The 27467-nt window shown below is 46.4% G+C and overlaps 1 protein-coding gene across 1 annotated transcript; it reads right to left on the bottom strand.

The window, feature by feature from the left end:
* Window positions 1-5921: 5921 nt before the first annotated feature.
* On the bottom strand, window positions 5922-26646 carry ewsr1a (EWS RNA-binding protein 1a). The gene is made up of 15 exons (XM_080529018.1): window positions 26589-26646; window positions 24333-24369; window positions 24136-24187; window positions 23829-23967; window positions 22857-23061; window positions 21338-21648; window positions 20708-20921; window positions 16100-16137; window positions 14348-14490; window positions 13574-13703; window positions 12927-13046; window positions 9777-9951; window positions 7852-7949; window positions 6604-6919; window positions 5922-6044 (listed from the first exon to the last, which is right to left on the bottom strand). The coding sequence occupies exons 1-15, from the start codon at window positions 26602-26604 to the stop codon at window positions 6005-6007; spliced, it is 2034 nt and encodes a 677-aa protein (XP_080385144.1). The 5' UTR covers window positions 26605-26646; the 3' UTR covers window positions 5922-6004.
* Window positions 26647-27467: the final 821 nt, after the last annotated feature.

The raw sequence follows: 27467 nt of genomic DNA, 5'->3' as shown, positions 1-27467 counted from the left end.
AACATCTTCAATTCTGGTCATGAAATAATGGTTCCATTATTCAATAACCATAACAAGGGCCTCTCAAAACCTATTAACCTCTCAAGTTTTAGGCCCGTATGTGATTAATTTCCGATTAAAAACCAAACCCAATAATGGGAGGGGAGAAAATAGTGTACTTTCAGATCAAGTTTTTCTTTTTATTTGTGTGTCTTTTATTTATGCACATGTATGTGTACATAGGTATATACTGTGACACCATGATCACCTTTTGTCCTTTATTCTTTTTTTTACATTAATGTAGCTCTTACAATTCTTATTTGTACCTGCTGTTGTGTTTTCAGTTACTATATTTATCTGTTTGAATATTGAATACCCATCTGTAAAACACAAAACATAATTGAAAAAATATTAGTAAATTAAATGTAAATAAGGATTAATGGCGGGAGATTTGATGTTCAAAGCCCGTGGAGGAATGTTGAGTTATGTTTGACACATGACGTAACGTTACTGCGCATCACATTCTGGAGAAGGAGAAGACAGCACAGCAGGTATCTGAGGCTAGCTAGCCCATTGACATCACTGAGAGAGAAATTAGTATTATTTATTTATCTGACTTGTCAATGTGCGGGTGGTGCGCTGTCACAGATTATGTGCTGTGTGTGTGTGTGTGTGTGTGTGTATGTATGAAAGTGTTGGACCAGGTAATAATGAGCAAGTCTCTCTCTCTCTCTCACGCTTTACTAGGATATTATTTATTTTGGCTAATGAAAACTTGTTGTAAATGTAACCAGGTTCATTTGGGAGCTCCCCGTGCTTGTTGGGCAATTCCTGATTGGTTGGCGTGGCCAGGGTTGCCAGATGGGGCGGGTTACCGCCGAATGGGCTACTTGATTTAGCGGTTATAGACTGGTTAGGCTGTAAAATGCCAATTCCATCTGGCAACCCTGGGCGTGGCTCGCGACTTGGGACGGTGTGTGACACGAAACTGGCCCCGCCTGGATGAGCGCGACCAACGGTAACCAACGGTAAGGTTCAAATTGAAAAGTACTCCCCTTAAAACTGATCTATTAATTTGTAAATATCAATAATAAGACACCAATTATGTTATTTTGTTAGAAAAGTCAGACACTGAGATGTTGAGAACTTTATATGTTATTATTTTATATTAATCGTCGAACGTTAAGCTAGCAACAGTATGTGTTAGCACTTAGCCCACCAACGGTCAGGTCCAGTCTGGATGAAACACCAACCGCCGCTGGGGTCGAGCTGATGCTGCGTGATGATGAAACACATACATATGATTCTGATGAAACACACACATATGATTCTGATGAAACACATACATATGATTCTGATGAAACACATACATATGATTCTGATGAAACACATACATATTATTCTGATGAAACACATACATATGATTCTGATGAAACACATACATATTATTCTGATGAAACACATACATATGATTCTGATGAAACACATACATATGATTCTGATGAAACACATACATATGATTCTGATGAAACACATACATATGATTCTGATGAAACACATACATATGATTCTGATGAAACACATACATATGATTCTGATGAAACACATACATATGATTCTGATGAAACACATACATATGATTCTGATGAAACACATACATATTATTCTGATGAAACACATACATATGATTCTGATGAAACACATACATATGATTCTGATGAAACACATACATATGATTCTGATGAAACACATACATATGATTCTGATGAAACACATACATATGATTCTGATGAAACACATACATATGATTCTGATGAAACACATACATATGATTCTGATGAAACACATACATATGATTCTGATGAAACACATACATATGATTCTGATGAAACACATACATATTGTTCTGATTAACAGTGACAGAATAAAAACTGCTGTCCGACAGTCTAATTACACAACGCAAAGAGAAGTCTGTTACATAAACGTCTCTCAAGCCAGCTACTTTTGTATGTGTGAGATTGGCGTTGGACGTCATTTGATATTCCGATTTCACTCATTTACGTTTTATTTTGTGATTGTGATTGAGACCATGTCGGTGCAGTGTTTCCTCCAGGATTTTTCATATGAATGAATGAATGAATGGTCTTTATTGTCATTGCTATAGTACAGGTACCAAACAACGAAATTTAGGAGGGGTGGCTCCCCTGGTGCTAGGAAAGAAAAAAAAAAAAAAAAAAAACACAAGAAGGGAAGGAGCTGGTTTACATAAATAAAGGCTATGCACACTATCCACTATACTATACTGTACAGATAGACGACTAGGGTTGTCATATTGCACAATAGTGTTATTGCACATTTATTTAAAGTGTCGCAGTTTGCAGGCTTGAAATGTACATATTTGTGCCTCAGCACTACACCTGATTTATCCAGTCCAGCAGCTGCCATCAATCCGTCCAGACTGTCCAGGGCCCAGAACCTAGGTCTTTGCTGTGTTCAGGGCCTGGATGGCCCTGGGGTAGAAGCTGTGCTTCAGTCTGTTTGTCCTTGCGGCCATGGTCCTGTACCGCCTTTTCGAGGGCAGCCGGGCAAAGTGTTCGTACCCAGGGTGGGTTGGGTCTCTGGAGATCTTGGAGGCCTTCCTGAGACAGCGTGTGTTGTACAGCTCTTCCAGAGAGGGGAGGGGGGCGCCGGTGATCTTCTGGGCTGTTCTCACGACTCTCTGTAGTGCATTTCTCTCCGCGGTTGTGCAGCTGGAGAACCAGTTGCAGATGCCGTAGGTGAGGATGCTCTCCACTGCGCCGCGGTAGTAGGCCACCATTATCTCCTGCTTGTTGTGTTCCTTCCTGAGGACTCTCAGGAAGTAGAGCCGCTGTTGTGCCTTCTTGATGGTGGCTTCTGTGTTGTTCTTCCAGGACAGGTCATCCTGTATGTGCACCCCCAGGAATCGGAGGGCTGAGACTCTCTCCACGCTCTCTCCGTTGATGAGCAGGGGCTGGATCTCAGACTTTTTCCTCCTGAAGTCCACGATGATTTCCTGGGTCTTTGACTTGTTCAGCAGCAGGTTGTTAACCTTGCACAGCTTGCTCAGTTGCTCTACCTCATCCCTGTACGCCGCCTCGTCCCCCCCCGAGATGCAGCCCACCACGGTGGTGTCGTCTGCAAACTTTACGATGGAGTTGCTGGGGTGGACGGGGGTGAAGTCGTAGGTGTAGAGGTTGTAGAGGATGGGGCTTAGCACGCAGCCCTGGGGGGACCCAGTGCTGAGTCTGAGGGCTGTGGAGGTGTGGGGGCCCACCCGCACCCTCTGGGGGCGGTCGGTCAGGAAGTCCTTGATCCATGCACATATAGAGTGTGATAGTCCCAGGTCTAGTAGTTTGGTCACTAGCCTGTCTGGAAGGATGGTGTTGAAGGCAGAGCTGAAGTCCACAAAGAGCAGTCTCGCGTAGCTGTTTCCCCTCTCCAGGTGGGATAGAGTGGCGTGGAGAGTCGTCGCGATGGCGTCCTCTGTGGACCTGTGGGCTCTGTAGGCGAACTGGTATGGATCCAGGTTGGGCGGGAGGCGTGTGAGTATGTGGGCCCGGACTAGTTTCTCGAAGCACTTTAGTGGCATATTAGTGGCGGGGTGGTATTAATGCGCGCGGAATTTTTTCCGCATGCACGCGCATGAAACGCGCACTGGCGCTCAAAACAAAGACGTAATTTCACCAAAAACTAGAGGGTGGCCACATTTTTAAAAAGCCGCGCAGGTGATTTTATATAGAAGGTGATCAAATACCAAGAGATATCCTACAGCAGCAGCAGAACATGCGGAACGCGCATACAGTACATAGGTTACCGTATAATATACATGTGACTGACAGATACACCCAGCACACACACACACACACAGAAAGATCAGCTCATCGAATATGAAGTACACGAGAGATAATCAGCTCATCGAATATGAAGTACACAAGAATACACATGGAACAGGACTACATTACGAATGTTCGTTTAAAATACTCGTATACTGAGCACTGGTATAAGAACATGAACCAGAGAACAGCAGTAAATGCAATAACCCACAGTCGTCGCTGATGATGTTGCATTTTCGATTAGGATACGGGATTAAAGGGACAGGCGAAGAGAGAGGGAGAGGAGATGGAGATGGATTTCCTGAAATCAAAATGTCCCGCGAAATTTGGACCAATCACAAAACTGTTTTGCAAGCGCGTCGCTTCGCGAGTGTGCAGGCGATTAATTCTGTAACATTGTAATTTACTGCTGCTTTTTTCATAACGCCTCGCTGCCTTTCTCGTTGCACGAGAATCAATGAATCAATTAGTGGCGGAGAAAATTCATTCGTGGCGGCCGGCCACGAATAAATGCATAGAGGAAACACTGCGGTGAGTGACATTATTTGCTCTCGTCTGAACCGATAACGGGCATGTTAGGTCGTCGTCATACAAATCTAGAGGATGTATTCTGTCTTAATACCCTCTCTGCGAATCTTCTTGAAATAGTTCAAATCTCTCCAAACGGGCCATCTTTGTATTGCTTCGGCAGGCTACTTTATCTCCGCTGAGGTAACTACGGTTAGCTACGAGTTAGTTATAACTTACACCACCTAACTTACCGTTACTGCCCCACTTTTTAAAATGATTTATTCAACATCATAAAAGGAGTGAAATAAGGACAGGAGCAATGCTTATAAAAACCAAACATGTTTAATTGTTTATCACAAGGTTTCACAAACACATCTTCAACATCGGTCTGTACACAGGACAGCATGCGTCTGCAACCTTCACAAGTTTACGACCAGAAAATAAAACCAATAAGAAACCAATAAAACCGTTACAAAATAAAAATGTCACATAAGACTATAGTTAGTCATAAATCCATCACGTATTTCCATCATAAACCATGATTAAGGAATTAAGGAATAACACGTTTAAAATGTTCCTTTAAAAATCAACCCTGTGTGTGAAATGGGAATCTGTGCAGCGGTCTGTGGTCCTCTAGTAGGGGAGGTCTGGTCCTCTAGTTGGGGAGGTCCTCTAGCGGGGGCGGTGTGGTCCTCTAGTAGGGGAGGTGTGGTCCTCTAGTAGGGGAGGTGTGGTCCTCTAGTAGGGGAGGTGTGGTCCTCTAGTAGAGGAGGTCTGGTCCTCTAGTAGGGGAGGTCTGGTCCTCTAGTAGGGGAGGTGTGGTCCTCTAGTAGGGGAGGTCTGGTCCTCTAGTAGGGGAGGTCCTCTAGTAGGGGAGGTCCTCTAGTAGGGGCGGTGTGGTCCTCTAGTAGGGGAGGTGTGGTCCTCTAGTAGGGGCGGTGTGGTCCTCTAGTAGGGGAGGTCCTCTAGTAGGGGCGGTGTGATCCTCTAGTAGGGGCGGTGTGGTCCTCTAGTAGGGGAGGTCCTCTAGTAGGGGAGGTGTGGTCCTCTAGTAGAGGAGGTCTGGTCCTCTAGTAGGGGTGGTCCTCTAGTAGGGGCGGTGTGATCCTCTAGTAGGGGCGGTGTGGTCCTCTTGTAGGGGAGGTCCTCTAGTAGGGGAGGTGTGGTCCTCTAGTAGAGGAGGTCCTCTAGTAGGGGCGGTGTGGTCCTCTAGTAGGGGCGGTGTGATCCTCTAGCGGGGGCGGTGTGGTCCTCTAGTAGGGGAGGTCCTCTAGTAGGGGAGGTGTGGTCCTCTAGTAGGGGCGGTGTGGTCCTCTAGTAGGGGCGGTGTGGTCCTCTAGTAGGGGCGGTGTGATCCTCTAGTAGGGGAGGTCCTCTAGTAGGGGCGGTGTGATCCTCTAGTAGGGGCGGTGTGATCCTCTAGTAGGGGCGGTGTGATCCTCTAGTAGGGGCGGTGTGATCCTCTAGTAGGGGCGGTGTGATCCTCTAGTAGGGGCGGTGTGATCCTCTAGTAGGGGCGGTGTGATCCTCTAGTAGGGGCGGTGTGATCCTCTAGTAGGGGCGGTGTGATCCTCTAGTAGGGGCGGTGTGGTCCTCTAGTAGGGGCGGTGTGATCCTCTAGTAGGGGCGGTGTGGTCCTCTAGTAGGGGCGGTGTGGTCCTCTAGTAGGGGCGGTCTCTGCGGTCCTGGCGATGGTCGCCCCTGGAGACGAGACGCATCAGTTAGTCCAGTGGTTCTCAAACCTCTCCTCGGGGACCCCCAGCCTCTCCTCGGGGACCCCCAGCCTCTCCACATATCTGATCTGCTCCACCGTGGTGAGCTGGTGGTGGAGCAGATCAGACATGTGGAGCATCTGGGGGTCCCCGAGGAGAGGTTTGAGAACCACTGAGTTAGTCAACACGACACGTAGCCAGGGGGGGTGTTGCATCAACGTCGCTAAAGGAAAATCAAGTCTTGCGAAAAATAAGCCTGGATTTATCAGAATAAGCCTGGGCTTTAGTTTAGCCATGCTGACGGAACAGCCCCCTGGGCAGCTTTCAGAACCTCCATTCAGACTCATTCTAGTGTCTAAATTGAGTTTATTTGCATTAAGAGTGATTGTTGTGCCATCTCGGGATGAAACTACAGCTAGGGGAGGGGGAGGGGGTGGTTGGGGGTAATGGATGTCGAAACAAAACAGTGTCAGAAACCTCAGGTGGGGGTGAAATCCTCAGGTGGGTGAAAGCGCAGGACTGTGGATAAACTCTGAACATCAACTCACTTATTCTCCATCATCTTGCCGGGGGGGCCCATGCCTCCGCCGCCCCTCCTGCCCCGACCGCCCATGTCGTCCATGGGGGGGCCACCACGGCCCCGCCCCCCCCCTCCGAACCCTCCTCTGTCCATGCCGCCGCGGCCGCCTCTGAACCCGCCTCCCCCACGGTCGCCGCCCCTCCCTCCACGGAAGCCTCCGACTGGGCCTCCGGGCCCCCCGGGCCCCCCAGGACAGCCAGGGCCTCCAGGCCCCCCAGGACCCCCTCCTCGGTCCATCCCTCTGCCCCCACGCATGCCGGGTCCGCCCCTGCCTCGGTCACCGCCTGGGGACAACCAGGATCAACAACAACCAGGATCAACAACAACCAGGATCAACAACAACCAGGATCAACACGTTTTACATTTAAACAATTTTCTTTTATCCAAAGCGATTTACATTTACATTTTTGGCATTTAGCAGACGCCTTATTCCAAAGCGATTTACAATCAATATAGGTACCGGTACGTAGGTAGATTTACAGTTAGAGATTACAGGGACGGTCTCCCTGGAGTAACTTAGGGCTGAGTGTCTTACTCAAAGGCTCACTAGTGGTGGTGTTCCCAGGTCTTACTCAAGGGCTCACTAGTGGTGGTGTTCCCAGGTCTTACTCAAGGACACAATAGTGGTGGTGTTCAGAGGTCTTACTCAAGGGCACACTAGTGGTGGTGTTCCCAGGTCTTACTCAAGGACACACTAGTGGTGGTGTTCCCAGGTCTTACTTAAGGACACACTAGTGGTGGTGTTCCCAGGTCTTACTCAAGGACACACTAGTGGTGGTGTTCCCAGGTCTTACTTAAGGACACACTAGTGGTGGTGTTCCCAGGTCTTACTCAAGGACACAATAGTGGTGGTGTTCCCAGGTCTTACTCAAGGACACACTAGTGGTGGTGTTCCCAGGTCTTACTTAAGGACACACTAGTGGTGGTGTTCCCAGGTCTTACTTAAGGACACACTAGTGGTGGTGTTCCCAGGTCTTACTCAAGGACACACTAGTGGTGGTGTTCCCAGGTCTTACTCAAGGACACACTAGTGGTGGTGTTCCCAGGTCTTACTCAAGGACACACTAGTGGTGGTGTTCCCAGGGGGGGATTGGAACTCATAACTGATGAACTCATCTCAATGTGCAAACGCTAAACACAGCACATCCTTCGGGAAATTCTTTAATTCAGCAGTTAACTCCATTAAGCAGTCACGTGGTTTTAGCCAGGCGTTTACCTGGAGGGGGGAAGGGAGGTGGTCCGAAGCCTTCTGGTTTGGGAGCTTTGCACTGGTTACACTCCATCCTCCAGGCGAAGTTCTGGTTTCCACAGCCCCTACAAGCACAAGCCTCAGTCAGCACCCTCCAATCAGAACCCTCCAATCAGCACCCTCCAATCAGCACCCTCCAAAAGTGTCAAAGAATGCAGATGTTTTTTGTGAGTTCTGAAGACCAGACGAGAATATCAGACTACGGCAGTCAGAGTTTTATCAATGTGCAATTTCCTCAGCCTTCGTCAAGATGCACCACAACAGCATCTGTATCAGGGTTTCCAGTCTTTGTCCGGTAAAATTTGTTGAAGTCCGACAAATTGAAAACTCGTCGGACATAATGTCCGGTGAAAATAATTCCCTCTAAGCACAATTTCGTAGCGAATTGTATTCAAATTGGCTTCGGGACACCATTTTCGGCTGGGCACCGGACACACACACACTCATGCACACACGGCACTGCCTGAGAGAGAAGGACCCGCCCCCTTTAGTTAGCATATAGGCTGGCTGAAGGGGGCGGGTCCTTCTCTCTCGGGCAGTGTGTGGGTGTGGGTGTGTTTGGTGCTCAGCTGAAAATGGTGGCCCGAAGCGGAGCGCCTTAACTTTATCGCACAATAACAAGGATAACAAACGAAACGGACAACATTTACACTAAGATGGAGACAAACTTCAGCGATATGATCTAACAGCCGGTCTTCAGGACGACATACAGACCCGTATGAGCTTAGAGGGCTATCCCCTATCTATCTGAGAAAAGGCATAGGCCGGCTGTAACATCAAACGGAAATTAGCCTATACCCATTGCAAGTTAATTTAAAGCCTATTTATTTTCAAAGAGTTTTATTCTATTTTATTTTATCTGATAAAAGGCATATGAACGGAAATTAGGCTAGCCGTGTCACGCCAGAAGCCTACATGCTTGCACTGTTCAATAAAATGTTATACATCTAGACATTGTGGTATTTCTTTATATACGTATCCCAGCCTGCCTATCAATCGTTTCTCAATAAACAGTTATGTTCTCCTCATTGTCATACTCCCGAGTCCGATTAAGTATGATCTGACAGGCAGCTAAACGAAATGCCTTCCCAACCAGCGAGACCTGGGGGGTGTTCCATCAACGTCGCTGGAGGAAAGTCTAGGCTTGTTTTGACAAGTCTCGCGAGATCTATCAAGATATGCCTGGATCTTTTTAAGAGTCTCGCGAGACTTGGCGAAGTGGGCCTGGATTTTCCTTTGGCGACGTTGATGGAACACCCCCCTATAGAAATGACGTTGTTTTATTGATTAAAAAATTTGTAAAACTGGAAAGAGAAAATAGAAAACTCACATTAATCCCAAACAATTTAACAAACTTCAGTTAACGTAATGTGGAGTCCGTTCATTGATCGATGCTGTCTGTTCAGTTCCCAGTGAGGCGCCCGTTCAGCGCTGGACATAATGGCATAGCGCGCATGCGAATCATGTTATATTATTATATATTATATAGCTCGCATCTAATCGTATCGGATGAGAAATAGACATTAAATGGCATATATAGGCCGCTACACAACAGTAATCACCGCGACAAACAGCTATATTAGATTTGAAAAAAAAAATATGATTTAGATTTATTTATTTTTTATTATATTTTAATATGATGACCGGAATATATCACGTTTGTCCGGTAAATCGAAATCTTCCCGGACACGATGTCCGGCGGCAATTTTTTCTAACGGAAACCCTGATCTGTATGTATTACATCATTCATACGTGGTAGATGCACCACAACAGCACGTATTACAGTCATTCATACGTGGTAGAGAACACCCTAATAATAATAATAATAATAATAATAATAATAATAATAATAATAATAATAATAATAATAATAATAATAATAGAGTACTCACGCATTAGGGCACTGCCAGTCTCCTGCCCTCTGCTGCATGTTGCCCCCGGACGGCCCCCCCCTGCCCATGCCCATGCCCATGCCCCCCCCCCTGCCCATGCCCCCTCTGGGGATGAAGCCTCCTCGGTCCCCCCCACGACCCCCCATACCTCCCATACCTCCACGGGGCATCATGCCTGAGGGAGACACACACAAATGCAGACCATGACACACCATACAGACACCAACGTCAAACCTGTTTGAACAGATGCCGTCCAAAAGACGAAGCCTCTTCTGGAGCCTCAGGGCCAAAACTCAGAGGCGAACCAACAGCTACTTCCCCCAGGCTAACCAACAGCTACTTCCCCCAGACTAACCAACAGCTACTTCCCCCAGACTAACCAACAGCTACTTCCCCAGGCTAACCAACAGCTACTTCCCCCAGGCTAACCAACAGCTACTTCCCCCAGGCTAACCAACAGCTACTTCCCCCAGACTAACCAACAGCTACTTCCCCCAGGCTAACCAACAGCTACTTCCCCCAGACTAACCAACAGCTACTTCCCCCAGGCTAACCAACAGCTACTTCCCCCAGGCTAACCAACAGCTACTTCCCCCAGGCTAACCAACAGCTACTTCCCCCAGGCTAACCAACAGCTACTTCCCCCAGGCTAACCAACAGCTACTTCCCCCAGGCTAACCAACAGCTACTTCCCCCAGACTAACCAACAGCTACTTCCCCCAGACTAACCAACAGCTACTTCCCCCAGGCTAACCAACAGCTACTTCCCCCAGACTAACCAACAGCTACTTCCCCCAGACTAACCAACAGCTACTTCCCCCAGACTAACCAACAGCTACTTCCCCCAGACTAACCAACAGCTACTTCCCCCAGACTAACTAACAGCTACTTCCCCCAGACTAACCAACAGCTACTTCCCCCAGACTAACCAACAGCTACTTCCCCCAGACTAACCAACAGCTACTTCCCCCAGGCTAACCAACAGCTACTTCCCCCAGACTAACCAACAGCTACTTCCCCCAGACTAACCAACAGCTACTTCCCCCAGACTAACCAACAGCTACTTCCCCCAGACTAACCAACAGCTACTTCCCCCAGGCTAACCAACAGCTACTTCCCCCAGACTAACCAACAGCTACTTCCCCCAGACTAACCAACAGCTACTTCCCCCAGACTAACCAACAGCTACTTCCCCCAGGCTAACCAACAGCTACTTCCTCCCCCAGACTAACCAACAGCTACTTCCCCCAGGCTAACCAACAGCTACTTCCCCCAGACTAACCAACAGCTACTTCCCCCAGACTAACCAACAGCTACTTCCCCCAGGCTAACCAACAGCTACTTCCCCCAGACTAACCAACAGCTACTTCCCCCAGGCTAACCAACAGCTACTTCCCCCAGACTAACCAACAGCTACTTCCCCCAGGCTAACCAACAGCTACTTCCCCCAGGCTAACCAACAGCTACTTCCCCCAGGCTAACCAACAGCTACTTCCCCCAGGCTAACCAACAGCTACTTCCCCCAGACTAACCAACAGCTACTTCCCCCAGGCTAACCAACAGCTACTTCCCCCAGACTAACCAACAGCTACTTCCCCCAGGCTAACCAACAGCTACTTCCCCCAGACTAACCAACAGCTACTTCCCCCAGACTAACCAACAGCTACTTCCCCCAGGCTAACCAACAGCTACTTCCCCCAGACTAACCAACAGCTACTTCCCCCAGACTAACCAACAGCTACTTCCCCCAGGCTAACCAACAGCTACTTCCCCCAGACTAACCAACAGCTACTTCCCCCAGGCTAACCAACAGCTACTTCCCCCAGGCTAACCAACAGCTACTTCCCCCAGACTAACCAACAGCTACTTCCCCCAGACTAACCAACAGCTACTTCCCCCAGACTAACCAACAGCTACTTCCCCCAGACTAACCAACAGCTACTTCCCCCAGGCTAACCAACAGCTACTTCCCCCAGGCTAACCAACAGCTACTTCCCCCAGGCTAACCAACAGCTACTTCCCCCAGGCTAACCAACAGCTACTTCCCCCAGGCTAACCAACAGCTACTTCCCCCAGGCTAACCAACAGCTACTTCCCCCAGACTAACCAACAGCTACTTCCCCCAGACTAACCAACAGCTACTTCCCCCAGACTAACCAACAGCTACTTCCCCCAGACTAACCAACAGCTACTTCCCCCAGGCTAACCAACAGCTACTTCCCCCAGGCTAACCAACAGCTACTTCCCCCAGGCTAACCAACAGATACTTCCCCCAGGCTAACCAACAGATACTTCCCCCAGGCTAACCAACAGATACTTCCCCCAGACTAACCAACAGCTACTTCCCCCAGACTAACCAACAGCTACTTCCCCCAGACTAACCAACAGCTACTTCCCCCAGGCTAACCAACAGCTACTTCCCCCAGACTAACCAACAGCTACTTCCCCCAGGCTAACCAACAGCTACTTCCCCCAGGCTAACCAACAGCTACTTCCCCCAGACTAACCAACAGCTACTTCCCCCAGACTAACCAACAGCTACTTCCCCCAGACTAACCAACAGCTACTTCCCCCAGACTAACCAACAGCTACTTCCCCCAGACTAACCATCAGCTACTTCCCCCAGACTAACCATCAGCTACTTCCCCCAGACTAACCAACAGCTACTACCCCCAGGCTAACCAACAGCTACTTCCCCCAGACTAACCAACAGCTACTTCCCCCAGACTAACCAACAGCTACTTCCCCCAGACTAACCAACAGCTACTTCCCCCAGACTAACCAACAGCTACTTCCCCCAGGCCATCAGGATCATAAACAAGCCAACTGAAGAATGACAATTATCCCCAAGCACACCCTATGTATATGGACTACCGAAACCTTAAGCACACAGTAACTTTACTCAATACTACCTAATATGTGACGTGACATCAGCAGACACTAATTGCCACGATTGTCTCAATGTAGCATGTCAGCCTTTTCTTGTCAACACGACATATTGCAACAAACTATCAATAGGACGACTTTTCAATGGGAATATTGCAAGTCCTGATGTGTGGGATGGGGTTGGTAGAACACAGGTAGAACACAGGGTAGAACACAGGGTAGAACACAGGGTAGAACACAGGGTAGAACACAGGCAGAACACACCTCCGCGGCCCATCATGCCCCCCCTGCCGTCCCTCATGGGCATGCCCCCCCGCATCATCCCCATCATGGGTTTACGGCGGGCCATCGACACCTTCAGCTTCTTCCCCTGGAACTCCTTGCCTGGATAAGAAGAAGAAAAGGAAGAAGGTCTTATTTGTCATGCAATCAACTTGTCAGTCAATTGATGGAATGTGGCATTTATTGCTCTAGGCACAGAGTCAGCCATAGTCGGCGCCCCTGGTGCAATTAGAGGTTAATTGCCTTGCTCAAGGGCACATGCAGCTCCCTCCTGAGGCAGGGATCGAACCAGCGACCTTCCGATCGCTAGCCAGCCTCTCTAGCCTCTAGGCTACTGCCACGCCCATAGAACAAGGGCCAGCTGACTTATAGGCACTGATTCTGCATCGCTGAGGAGCTCATCAAGCTCACACCAAGACCAGATCATTATTAATGACATCTCTATTTAACAATGGACACAGACATTTATCTATGGACCACCTCCATTTAACAATGGACACAGACATTTATCTATGGACCACCTCCATTTAACAATGGACACAGACATGTATCTATAGACACCTCCATTTAAGTATGGACATTTAAGGGTCCATGTTAGTGACTGGCGTGAGGAGGCCTGTGAGACTCACCATCGAACCACTCCACTGCAGCCTTGGCGATGGGCGGCTCCTCGTAGGAGAGCGTGGCGTCACCCTTGGGTTTGCCTGAGTCCTTGTCTGTGTAGATGTTGATGGCAGGCAGACCGGTGCGCTTGTTTATCTGAAAGATCGGAGAAGCCAGTTTACATACCAGATACATACCAGATTAACACATCCATCCAGACATACCATTTTATGTCTTTTTTTTTACTTTTAGTTAGTTACATCTCAAAACCATCATGTCTGGTTGAGGAGGGCTACCTACCCTGATTAGTAAACATCTCTAAACCATCATGTTTGGTTGAGGAGGAGGGCTACCTACCCTGATTAGTAAACATCTCTAAACCATCATGTTTGGTTGAGGAGGAGGGTTGCCTACCCTGAGTAGTAAACATCTCTAAACCATCATGTTTGGTTGAGGAGGACATCATGTTTGGTTGAGGAGGAGGTCTACCTACCCTGATTAGTAAACATCTCTAAACCATCATGTTTGGTTGAGGAGGAGGTCTACCTACCCTGATTAGTAAACATCTCAAAACCATCATGTTTGGTTGAGGAGGAGGGCTACCTACCCTGATTAGTAAACATCTCAAAACCATCATGTTTGGTTGAGGAGGAGGGCTGCCTACCCTGATTAGTAAACATCTCTAAACCATCATGTTTGGTTGAGGAGGAGGGCTGCCTACCCTGATTAGTAAACATCTCTAAACCATCATGTTTGGTTGAGGAGGACATCATGTTTGGTTGAGGAGGAGGGCTACCTACCCTGATTGTGCCGCTGTGCTTGAAGAACTCTGCGACCTCCTCCAGCTTGGCCTCCTCGGTGAGGCCCGTGATGTAGATGGTGCTGTTCTCAGAGTCGTCCTGCTCCTCAGGGCGGCCTGCAGAGACAACGCTGGTTAAATAGACTGACTCATACAGACTGACTCATACAGGCTGACTCATACAGACTGACTCATACAGACTGACTCATACAGGCTGACTCATACAGGCTGACTCATACAGGCTGACTCATACAGGCTGACTCATACAGGCTGACTCATACAGGCTGACTCATACAGACTGACTCATACAGGCTGACTAATACAGACTGACTCATACAGGCTGACTCATACAGACTGACTCATACAGGCTGACTCATACAGGCTGACTCATACAGGCTGACTCATACAGGCTGACTCATACAGACTCATACAGACTGACTCATACAGGCTGACTCATACAGACCGACTTATATACCTTCTTATTCCAAAGAGCTTTAAACTGGCCTCTGATTCACCCATTCTCTCTCACACACACACACACCAATGGCGCCGGCCTGCTCATTGGGAGCCATTTTGGGGTTCAGTGTCTTGCCCAAGGACACCTCGACATGTGGCCAGCCGGGGTTTGAACCGCCGACCTTGCGATCATTAGCGCCGGCTCTACCTACTGAGCCACAGCCGAGGCCCAGGGTTAAACACAGGTTCAATGTATCAGGAGGGACACAAATATACGATTCTGATCCAGTTGTACTCACCCATGTCTGGGTCTGGTCCTGCGTTAGTCCGGAGGGGGGGGGGGGGGCGAAGGAGGAGACAGAAGAGAGACAAGGTCAGTACGCACGTCTGCCTCGTCATGCACCTCACACATGCAGCAGCATCACTCCCCCAGGCTCACCTGATCCTCTCAACGGCACGTTTTGAATAAATAAAAATAACCCAAAAATAAAACAAAACACAAAAGGTGTTGCAACCGTATCATTCGGAAAGTAATTGAAGTGGGGGGAAAAAATTTGGATCCTTGGAAAACCAATGTGTCATATAAAAAGTGGTTTATCATTGAACACCCAAAACACCAATGAAAATCCACCACGTCTGAAAGTGTTTTAACCACCACTTTACTGCAGAAACATTACTCAAACAAAAAGGTGAGGAGCCAAACGGCCTCCATGTTTACCAGTAGAGTAGAAGTGAGGCCATGTGCTGTGGTGTGTAACTGTTTACCAGTAGAGCAGAAGTGAGGCCATGTGCTGTGGTGTGTAACTGTTTACCAGTAGAGCAGAAGTGAGGCCATGTGCTGTGGTGTGTAACTGTTTACCAGTAGAGCAGAAGTGAGGCCATGTGCTGTGGTGTGTAACTGTTTACCAGTAGAGCAGAAGTGAGGCCATGTGCTGTGGTGTGTAACTGTTTACCAGTAGAGCAGAAGTGAGGCCATGTGCTGTGGTGTGTAACTAGTACGTGGCTTAACAGACCCTTGAAATCCGTAGATTGAAAATACCCCAAACCATCTTGTGTGTGAGTGAGTGTGTGTGTGTGTGAGTGTGTGTGTGTGTGTGTGTGGTCACAGAACATCTCAGTGGAACCCCCGTAATAAAACCCCAAAATAAATATCAAGCAATATCATATTTGCTTTGTTTCCCCCCCCATTTGACTATATACTGTATAAAAAAAACACACTGAACAACAAGGCAAGTAGAGTAAATGTATGCATGTATAACACTCTAAAGTATTGTCTGGTAATTCTCATCCAACTTACCACCGGGCTTACTGAAGCCACCTCTGTCTCCAGCGATGCTGGGGGGATAAGAAGATGATTTCCCTTAAACAGCCACTTCTGAACCATGAGGACGGGGGGGAGGGGGGGACACTTCTGAACCATGAGGACGGGGGGGGGACACACTTCTGAACCATGAGGACGGGGGGGAGGGGGGGACACTTCTGAACCATGAGGACGGGGGGGGGACACACTTCTGAACCATGAGGACGGGGGGGGACACGTGGGGGGGGGGCACAGTTTTGGCTCTTAAGCCCCAAAACAAACTAACTTGCGTCTGAATCTTAAACAAGCAAAGGGCCATTGTCTACACAGTGTTTTAACTCTATGGGGTAAATAAGTCGGCCTAACTTTCTAGCATCATGTTGGGTAGAATGGGTGGCTCCAACACCCCCAGATCTTTACACAATGGGAAATGTTTCAATTGTTTCAGATGCAGCTCGAGTTTAATCACCAGTGACCCAGCTGGATCTCCCTACCTAACCACAAGGTCGTTTTTTTTGCCATGCGATCAACTTGTCAATCAATTGTTGGAATGTGGTATTTTTTGCTCTAGACACAGGGTCAGCCAGACTCAGTGCCCCTGGAGCAATTAAGGGTTAAGTGCCTTGCTCAAGGGCACATGCAGCTCCCTCCTGAGGCAGGGATCGAACCAGCGACCTTCCGATTGGTAGCCGGCCACTCTGCCCCAAAGCATGCTCCAAAGCTTCAGGGCCATCAGCGGGACCTGAACCTGCAAGCCCCTGATCTTGGGGCGAGGTCTTCAGCCACGCCTCCTTCCGCAATTAACTAACATGACCCCCTTCATGGAGGTCACTGCAGCCTCCACTGTCCTGAGCTGCATCTCAAACAACCTTCTTACACATCATCTCTTACACATCATCTCTTACACATCATCTCTTACACACATCTCTTACACACATCTCTTACACATCATCTCTTACACACATCTCTTACACATCATCTCTTACACATCATCTCTTACACATCATCTCTTACACATCATCTCTTACACACATCTCTTACACATCATCTCTTACACATCATCTCTTACACATCATCTCTTACACATCATCTCTTACACACATCTCTTACACATCATCTCTTACACATCATCTCTTACACACATCTCTTACACATCATCTCTTACACACATCTCTTACACATCATCTCTTACACATCATCTCTTACACATCATCTCTTACACACATCTCTTACACATCATCTCTTACACATCATCTCTTACACACATCTCTTACACATCATCTCTTACACATCATCTCTTACACATCATCTCTTACACATCATCTCTTACACATCATCTCTTACACATCATCTCTTACACATCATCTCTTACACATCATCTCTTACACACATCTCTTACACATCATCTCTTACACACATCTCTTACACACATCATCTCTTGCATGCAGCCATTTCAGGTAAAATAAAACATTTCACATTCTTCTTCAATAAAAAAAATTATGCAGCTATTACACACAGTTAAAAAAAGAAAAAAAAGAAATCTACCATTCATATTCATAGAGTAATGAATCTACTAGGGATGCACCGAAATTAACATTCTTGGCCGAAGCCCAACTTAAACACTTGGCCAAATACTGAGTGCACACCGGCAGTTTTTAATTTATTTAGCAAATTTTTGTACCATTGCATAAATTAAATAAATATAGCTTTTTATTCATGCTTGTATGCTTATTTATGTAAAATGGAAAATCATAATGATTAAAATTACCTGTTTGAAATGGTATATCCTTGTTACGTAACATTTCCTCATTTCATGAAAGATGTACAAACTGTGACAGCGGCTGGTGGAAGGGGGAACAAGTCACCAATCAAAATGTTCAGACTTATTTAGAAAAATATATTTAAACATTGTTGAAAATCACATCACACACTTGCTAGTCAAGCCATAATACAACAACGCAATGGATTCGGTGAGTAATCCCCACTGCTACCTAGTTAACTATAACACTACTTTGTTAGCAGGCTCACAAAACAAGCCGTGTTAGTTGACTAGCGAGGGTCATTGATTTTCAACAACGCTAGGTCGGCTTTTATTTTGAAGTCACGAAAACGGAAGTCTTAATGTGGGAATGAGCCTCTCGTTGTCGTTCAGAGAACAGACGCCAAACTGCCGACATGTCTGCTGTAATTACATGACTTGGCAGCAGGCAGTCTGGTCTCATTCACAGAACAGCATGGGTTGCTTGCACTGTTTGATCGCGCCCAAAAAAACGTCTTCGGTCTTTTCACATCGAACAGCGAATGTGCTTTTTGGGGGGATATTTTCGGCTGAATAATTTTGGTGGCCGAACTTTCGGTGCATCCCTAGAATCTACCATTCATATTCATAGAGTAACATTTTCCTTTCAAAGACAACTTGTGTATTTCTTGATGACATGTGGTCATTTTTGGACACCTCTTCACGTTTTATGATGACACCACCTCATGTGTTCCCTTTGAAAAGCCTGCCGGCCCAGCCTCAGAGCTGAGCAGCGCTGTGTAAAGCCTGCCGGCCCAGCCTCAGAGCTGAGCAGCGCTGTGTAAAGCCTGCCGGCCCAGCCTCAGAGCTGAGCAGCGCTGTGTAAAGCCTGCCGGCCCAGCCTCAGAGCTGAGCAGCGCTGTGTACAAGTGTGTTTACATGGCTCTCACTCTGTTACCTGTAGCATATAGATGCGACAAAGCATGTTAAAGAAAAGTGTTCAGAAATCACTTACGGCAAAACAGTTAAACCAGTTTGACAGTTATATCCGTCATATTTATACAGTACAGGCCAAAAGTTTGGACACACCTTCTCATTCAATGTGTTTCCTTTATTTTCATGACTATTTACATTGTAGATTCTCACTGAAGGCATCAAAACTATGAATGAACACATGTGGAATGATGTACGTAACAAAAAAGTGTGAAATAACTCTAAATATGTCTTATATTTTAGATTCCTAAAAGTAGCCACCCTTTGCTTTTTTGTTGTTAATAAAATCATTTTTTGTTGTTGTTAATAAAATATATAATAATAATATTAAATATATATACAGTATAATAACATATTATTATTAACACTTTAATATTTATATTAAATATTATTATAATATATTTTATTAACAACAAAAAAGCAAAGGTTGGCTACTTTGAGGAATCTAAAATATAAGACATATTTAGAGTTATTTCACACTTTATTGTTAAATACATAATTCCTATGTGTTCATTCATAGTTTTGATGCCTTCAGTGAGAATCTACAATGTACCAAATAGTCATGAAAATAAAGGAAACGCATTGAATGAGAAGGTGTGTCCAAACTTTTGGCCTGTACTGTATATGATAAACAAAAGGTGAACGCAATGCACTTGTGAGCACAGAGCTAAGCATTATCCGTCCATGTCGTTTAAAGCACATCATAAACTCACCACTGCTTGCGAGTAAACGATCTTGCCTCGATTCTACAAATGCAAAAAGTGCACAGAATACTTTTGGAAACTCTCTCCCTTAAAGTGCAACAATGCAATGCATTCACCTTTTTGCAACAAATGTTGAATACATTTCCCTTGACAACAACCCCTCACAAAGCTGTATGTTCATCCATATTGGACACAATTTCAGTCAGTTCTGCTGTTAGCGCAACATCTACGACACTAACTGTCAACAGACTACTTGGGACTCCATGGATGTTTGGTTCTATACATGCCAAAATATATAAATATAAGGTATATGATGTTATATAGTATTATATAGAGGTTGTGGCCATGTATCCCACGTATGAGAAATGGTTAAATCTGACTTGAGCTGTTTTTTCCAGGATGCTACATCAATTACCCCTCCAATACCAATAAAACCCATTGATCATTTTGAATGTGACCAGAAGAGCTGTCATTTAAAACATCCAGCGCACCCTGATGGAGCAGCTCTGCAGTAACCAGCAGGACTGCACCACCGTTACCTACGACTCACCACCTCTCAGCTGACCTGGGCTCAGGTGAACTCAGGTGATTAAATTTAAAAGGTCACCAAACTGGTATTTAAATTATACAAAAGGTCAGCTGAGAAGAGAACTAGATTAATGAGTAGAGGACCAAAGGGGAGATGTTTGCTTTTGGTCTTCAGACTGAGATGACCTTCTTACCTTTGGCCAAGCTGCGGCAGGGCTGAGAGCAGCAGGGTAACACCAGGAGCACACAGGACCTAGTCTTCAAGCCCTTCTAGGACCTAGTCTTCAAGCCCTTCTAAGACCTAGTCTTCAAGCCCTTCTGAGATATGACTGCCCTCCACTGCCTTCCCACTCAACTGCAAGTAAAGCTATCTGTCATTTCTTTCTGCTGATCTTAATTTGTTTTATTTTTTATGTAATCTTTATTTAACCAGGTAAGACAATTAAGAACAGATTCTTATTTACAAAGCCGACCTGGCAAATCTGTCTCAGTGTCCTACTCAGGGGGGGCGGGGGGGGGATGGCTGACTGCTCCTGTAAAGGGGAGGGTGGGAGGGTGCAGCTCTCAGCCCTGTGCTGCTGGCTGCTCCTAGAAGGTAACATGACAGAGGGGGGGGGGGGGGGGGGCGCAGGGAGGACTTACCCCATTCCTCCTCCTCGGCTCATCCCTCCACGCATGCCGCCGCCGCCGCCGCCCCCGCCCCGGGTCATCCCGCCACGGGAATCAAACCCCCCGCGGCCTCGGCCCCGGCTCTCCCCTCCCCCCAGGCCCCGGCCCTCCCCGTGGCCCCCCCCGTACCCGCCAGCCTCAGGGCCGGAGTAGCCCCCGCCGCCGTTGGAGTTGTCCTGCCTGTAGCCTGGAGAGACACGCCACAACCATGACAAAAGAAGACAACATTATAATTATAATAATTATTTTTTTAAATATATCATTTAAAAAATATATTATAATTAAATATTTTTTATTAGAATTATTTTTGTATTATAACAAATAATTTATAGTAAGTCACTGAAGATGTGTCCAGAGGCATCAGTAGATGTATGTACACATAAGAATAAAAAATCTTTCTTTTGTCTTCCATCACAACAACTGCCAATGGCCCCGGGCCTGAGCTAGATTACTCTTCCTGCTACGACTGGTGAATTGATGATTCACTTGCTTAGACAAATGTATCGATTGTAAAAGGACTAGAATGAACAGCTGTACCACCATTACGCTGCACTATGATGGTAGAACAGTCAGAATACAAAACAAACAAAATGGCCGACTCACTGTACTGGCTCTGTGGCTTGTACTCCCCCTGCTGGCCATAGCTGCCCCCCGCCCCGCTCTGCTGCCCGTACTGGCTGGCCGGCGGCTGGCCGTAGGAGCTGGAGGGAGGGGCATAGCTGGAGGGCGGAGCCTGCTGTTGCTGGGGGGGAGGGGCCTGCTGCTGCTGCTGGTAGCCTCCCTGCTGGCTGTAGGTGCCCTGCTGGCTCTGGTACCCCCCCGGGGGCTGCTGGGAGTAGGAGCTCGGCTGCTGAGGCTGCTGGGAGTAGGAGTTCTGGTCGTAGCTGGAGGGCTGCTGGCTGCTGGCGCTGTAGCTTCAGGAGACAGGATGGTTAGCAACGCAAACATGCTGCAGCCAGGCCTTACCACACGTACACTGACTCATATATACTGACTTATATACACTGACTCATATACGCTGACTTAAGGTCTTTACACACCAATGCGTGCGTTTTCGCATGCGTATTTTTTAATCCGTCATCCGAAAAAAACGTTACGCACAGAGACCTTGCACACCGGTCCGTTGCGGAGTCCGTTGCGTTTTTTTACGTTGCGAACTTTCGCAATATGCACTCTACATTCTAAATGCTTGATTTAGCAAAAGGTACAAACAACTGAGAGCAATATAACTAAAACCAAATGGTAGACCACATCAGTAGAATGTATTACAGTTCAAAACATAGTTTTAGTTACTGACAGTCTGTGACAGTGTGTGAACCTGCCCGGACCCTGCCCTTCTGCCTGAGTAGGATGCTGCCCAAATGAATGTTATTGTTTAGTGATGCTGCCCAAATGACTGTTATTGTTTAGTGCCGTACGCTTTCGTGGTATTATATTGTGTGAATTATCATCTGTAGGCTATGTTGTTTTTCTTTCACTCGACTAAACCGCCGAGATAATACTTGAGACATGTACTTCTGTAAACATTAATCCAACTGTCCTAAGTTCTAATTTGACGACGTGTCCCAGTCTATACCATGGCGGAGTGGTCAATAACAACTCTCAAAAGGCTTTTGACGGACGCGAAAAACGCAGAAAATCGAACCTGTTGCGTTTTTTTTTTGACGGACGAATTATTACGGATTGGTGTGCAAGCGTGGTTGACACAACATGAGTTCTAATTTATTTTTTTAACGGACGTAAAAAACGCATTGGTGTGCAAGGGCCTTTAGACTGACTTATATACACTGACATATAGATGACTTATATACGCTGACTTAGACTGACTTATATACACTGACTTATTCCAAAGCACTTTACAACGGCCTCTCATTCACCCATACACTCACACACCAAGCCTGTAGCCAGCCGGGGTTCGAACCGCCCGATCTTGCGATCATTATTATCGTTGCCTCCCCCAGACGTGTTTAATAACCTCTGAAGCGTCACTCCAGACAAGCGGCAAAGACCAGGCAGAACACACACACACACACACATACATATACACACACACACATACACACAGACACAGACAGACACACACACAGACCGACACAGGTCAGTTTCAGAGGAGAGTCCGTACCTGGGGGGGGTGGCGGCGGCCTGCTGCTGTCCGTAGCCCTGGTAGGAGGGCTGGGCTCCGTACCCCCCCTGCCCCCCACTGTAGGAGGCCTGGCCCCCGCTGGCCGTGGTGCTGGCGGCCGTGGGCGTGGCCTCGTACCCCCCAGCTCCGTAGCCCTGCACCGGCTGGCTGTAGCTCTGCACCGCGGCGGCCGCTGGGTAGCCAGCTGAGGAGGAGGAGGACATGTGACAGTCTGGTCATTTGGTCCGCATGTCGGCAACCAATCAGAATGTTCCGACTTTTCTTTGGAAACACGGAACTACGTTTCAACGTTGTTGAGAATCACGACACACACTCGCTAGTCAAGCCAAAACACTGCAACAACGCAATGGATTGGGTGAGTAATCCCCACTGCTACCTAGTTAACTACAACACTACTTTACATTGTTACCTAGTTAACTACAACACTACTTTACATTGTTACCTAGTTAACTAGAACACTACTTTACATTGTTAGCTAGTTAACTAGAACACTACTTTACATTGTTAGCAGGCTCACAAAACAAGCTGTGTTAGTTGACTAGCGATGTGTCGTTGATTTTCAACAACGCGTAAATGTGTTTACATTTTTCGAAAGAAAAGTCAGATCATTACATCAGATTCCGACATGAGGACCAAAGCATCAGAACGGGTCACATATAGACCAACTTATATACACAGACTTATATACGCGTACTTATAGGCAGACTTATATAGACTGACTTATATACGCTGACTTATATAGACTGACTTATATACGCTGACTTATATAGACTGACTAATATATATATAGACTAATATAGGCTGACTTATATCTAAGTCTATAGACTGAGGAGAAAACAAAGTTGTTGTTTTTAATTGTATACCTTTGTTGGCCAGTCCCAGCAAACTAGCACATATTTAAATGTGCCTCAAAACTGTACCATCTACGGAGACGTTCAGCGTGACTCTCACCTGCAGCGGCGGGCTGCTGACTGTAGGAGGCGCCGTAGCCTGGCTGGGAGTAGGCGCTGGCCTGGCTGCTGCCCTGCGAGTAGCTGGACTCAGCTGGCTGGCTGTAGGAGCCGTACCCCTGCTGCTGGCTGTAGCCCTGCTACACACACACACACACACACACACACACAGGGGGGGGGCACGTCAGTGGGGGGTTCAGTTGCCTCCTAAGGGACACAGGGCGGAACATCTACCGTCCCATCACACCTGATCACCTACCTGTGTGTTTATACCTGATCACCTGTGTGTTTATACCTGATCAACCTACCTGTGTGTTCTGTCCGTAAGCCTGAGAGGGCTGGGCTGCATACGACCCATACCTAGAAACACACACAACCTTGGTTAAACGTCATGCATCCACCTTCAGCACTAATTAACCATAACATGATTATGACCATTATGTAAGACAGGTGGACTACTGGGGATGTTAATCTCTAACTTCAATGAATCAGCATCAGTACTCACCCCTGCTGCCCTCCCGCCTGGCCGTAGGCATTATAGTCTGCAGGAGGGAAGATACGGTAGGTAGGTAAGTAAAGCTTTATTTATATAATGTTTTGTATAATGTTTTTTTAAAGAAATGTATTACTAGTGGCATAGACCATAGATAACGGCATATACCTCTATAGACAGCAAGTGATGCATCTAGTAGCCTATACTATGATGACAATGACAATACTCTTCCCTGGTTAATGTGATCACTCTAACCTTTGCACTACTGATGTTTAGGCCTACATTACTACCTTTGTACTACTGTATATATTGTACGTCTCTTATACTTCTGACATTAGATACTGTACATAAACTAACTCACTGTACATATTAGCTCATAATTGTATATAGCCCACACTTGTATATACCTCTAAACTAAACTGATGTTTACAATACTACCTCTGCACATTGTAACGGAATTATTCAAGTAGTCTAAATACTAAATAGATGATGGTAGCCTGGTTTCCTCAAATTGTTTAGAAAAAGGTGTTAAATTGTCTTTTGCAAAAGGAGAACAGTTTCAGACAAGTTTGACAGTCAAACGTTCTCAGAAAAGTGTTTACAGAGAGGAAACGTGGATTTCTATGACAGGTAACAGTCACACCATCAGGTAAGGCCCAAGCCAATCACAGGGACTTCCTGTCTACATAGGGGGTCACCTGATGCTCTCTGTGATGAGATTATGGGGGAGTCGACCCCCACTTTGACTTTCTCTTGGAGACACAAAGGTGTAAAAGGAAGAACAGGAAAGTCACAATCAGGTCTTCATTTAAATGTGTCTGTTGTCTAGCTGGTGTCAACTTTCAAGTAGAGAAACTGGTTTTCATTGTATAAATGGTTGAGGTCGTTAAGTGTGTTAATTCTGCCCAGACAGTCTGACTGATAGTCACAAGAGTATAACAATACTATAGTAATGACGACATGTTTACCAGCCGAATACATTCCCCCTACAACATACTGTACATTGCATGATAGTTAGTTACCCATCACTACCATTCTTGTTCCATTTATATCAAGTGATATAAGAATGTTGAGAGAGGTGATTTTGTGCTATTTGCACTCCTGGTTGGATGATAAACTGCATTTCGTTGTACTGTACTTTGCGATGACAAAGTTGAATGTAATCTAGTCTGTCTCTCAGTGAGACGCAGTAAAATGAATGTAATCTAGTTTGTCTCTCAATGAGACGCAGTAAAGTGAATGTAATCTAGTCTGTCTCTCAGTGAGATGAATGTAATCTAGTCTGTCTCTCAGTAAGATGAATGTAATCTAGTCTGTCTCTCAGTGAGATGAATGTAATCTAGTCTGTCTCTCAGTGAGATGAATGTAATCTAGTCTGTCTCTCAGTAAGATGAATGTAATCTAGTCTGTCTCTCAGTGAGATGAATGTAATCTAGTCTGTCTCTCAGTAAGATGAATGTAATCTAGTCTGTCTCTCAGTGAGATGAATGTAATCTAGTCTGTCTGTCAGTGAGATGAATGTAATCTAGTCTGTCTCTCAGTAAGATGAATGTAATCTAGTCTGTCTCTCAGTGAGATGAATGTAATCTAGTCTGTCTCTCAGTGAGATGAATGTAATCTAGTCTGTCTCTCAGTTGGCGCCAAGCAGAGTGTTTCAAACGAGATGTGATCCATTACAAACCCTGTTTCCATTACAAACCCTGTTTCCTACCATGCTAGGCTAGCCACCCGCCAACGGTTCCTTCATCTCATTTGCAAGCCAGCTGAGCACATTGGATATATACATATATATATATATATATACACATAACGCCCTCCATAACAAATGATTTGACGTTTTCAAAGCCGTTTAAATCAGAGATGGTTTTAAATGCCCCATCGATCACCAGTTAGCTAGTAGGGGTCTGTCTAAACGCTGGAGCAGAAATCAACATTCCGGTTAAATGTATGCGTGTGTTAATGGGTCAGTAAGTTACGTTTCCCAGTACATATACTTTTCTCAAAAACATGTAATAATGTCCAGACAGTAACATCTCCTCACCCAACACTAGGTTATCTATAACACGGAGCAGCGCGCCGGGAATGGTTCTGTTTCAGGTATTAGTCAGACCCACAGCCTCGCTGAGACGCTAGCCCACCCTCCCCCCTGCCACACGCTAAACCCTTCAGATAACCACCTCCATAAAGCCTGTTGTATGCACGCAAAACGACCATATCATGTTTTATAGATGTCTACAACATTGAGAGGGCTCGCTTTTGTTCTCTTACCAGCCGCTGACGCCATTTCGTTGGTCTTCTTCACAGTTAAATGTCTCTCTCCCCGGAGTCTCCCAACCGTCTGTGAAGTCTGAAGAAGAGGAGGGTCCAAGACAGTATATCCCGCTGCGGGAACTTTGGGCTTCCTCAGCCACCGTAGTGGGCCCGGCCAAGTGACGTCTTCTGTGACGACACGACTGCCATATATGGTAGCGCATTTTCCGGCAACTCTTCTTCTTCTTCTTCTTCTTCTTCTTCTTCTTCTTCTTCTTCTGTTGGATTTAACGGCAGCAGCTTGCATCCTTAACGTTGCTTTACTGTCATCTTCTGGATTTAGCCTACATTCAGTTCTCTGGTCAAAGTCTCTATCAGTCCAGTTCTCTGGTCAAAGTCTCTATCAGACCAGTTCTCTGGTCAAAGTCTCTATCTGACCAGTTCTCTGGTCAAAGTCTCTATCAGTCCAGTTCTCTGGTCAAAGTCTCTATCAGTCCAGTTCTCTGGTCAAAGTCTCTATCAGACCAGTTCTCTTGTCAAAGTCTCTATCAGTCCAGTTCTCTGGTCAAAGTCTCTATCAGTCCAGTTCTCTGGTCAAAGTCTCTATCAGTCCAGTTCTCTGGTCAAAGTCTCTATCAGTCCAGTTCTCTGGTCAAAGTCTATCAGACCAGTTCTATGGTCACACTCATACGCCCTCCAAACCTCTTTTCAGTCCCTCCATCATTTCTTTCTGATGTATATTTCCTGTATCATTCCTAATAATTCAATTCTGTAGCTAGGAACTACAACAATAGAACCAGTGTTGTCTGTTATTGGAGCTTTTGATCCGTCCGTGAACACCTGTATACACTGTGTATTTACTTTCTGTATACATATAAAACTCATAAACTAAATACA

This window comes from Nansenia antarctica, assembly GCF_963989245.1.
Source record: "Nansenia antarctica genome assembly, chromosome: 4".
Taxonomy (NCBI): Eukaryota; Metazoa; Chordata; class Actinopteri; order Argentiniformes; family Microstomatidae; genus Nansenia; species Nansenia antarctica.
The sequence above is the reverse complement of the archived record's forward strand: the minus strand, read 5'-3'. Positions and strand labels throughout refer to the sequence as shown.

Bases quoted from the DNA above. Each gene is read 5' to 3' on its own strand.
- ewsr1a (XM_080529018.1), bottom strand. The intron at 23,062-23,828 runs GTGAGAGTCACG...CCTCCTCCTCAG, and splicing joins TCAGCAGCCCGCCGCTGCAG to CTGGCTACCCAGCGGCCGCC. The intron at 21,649-22,856 runs GTACGGACTCTC...TGTCTCCTGAAG, and splicing joins GCCGCCGCCACCCCCCCCAG to CTACAGCGCCAGCAGCCAGC.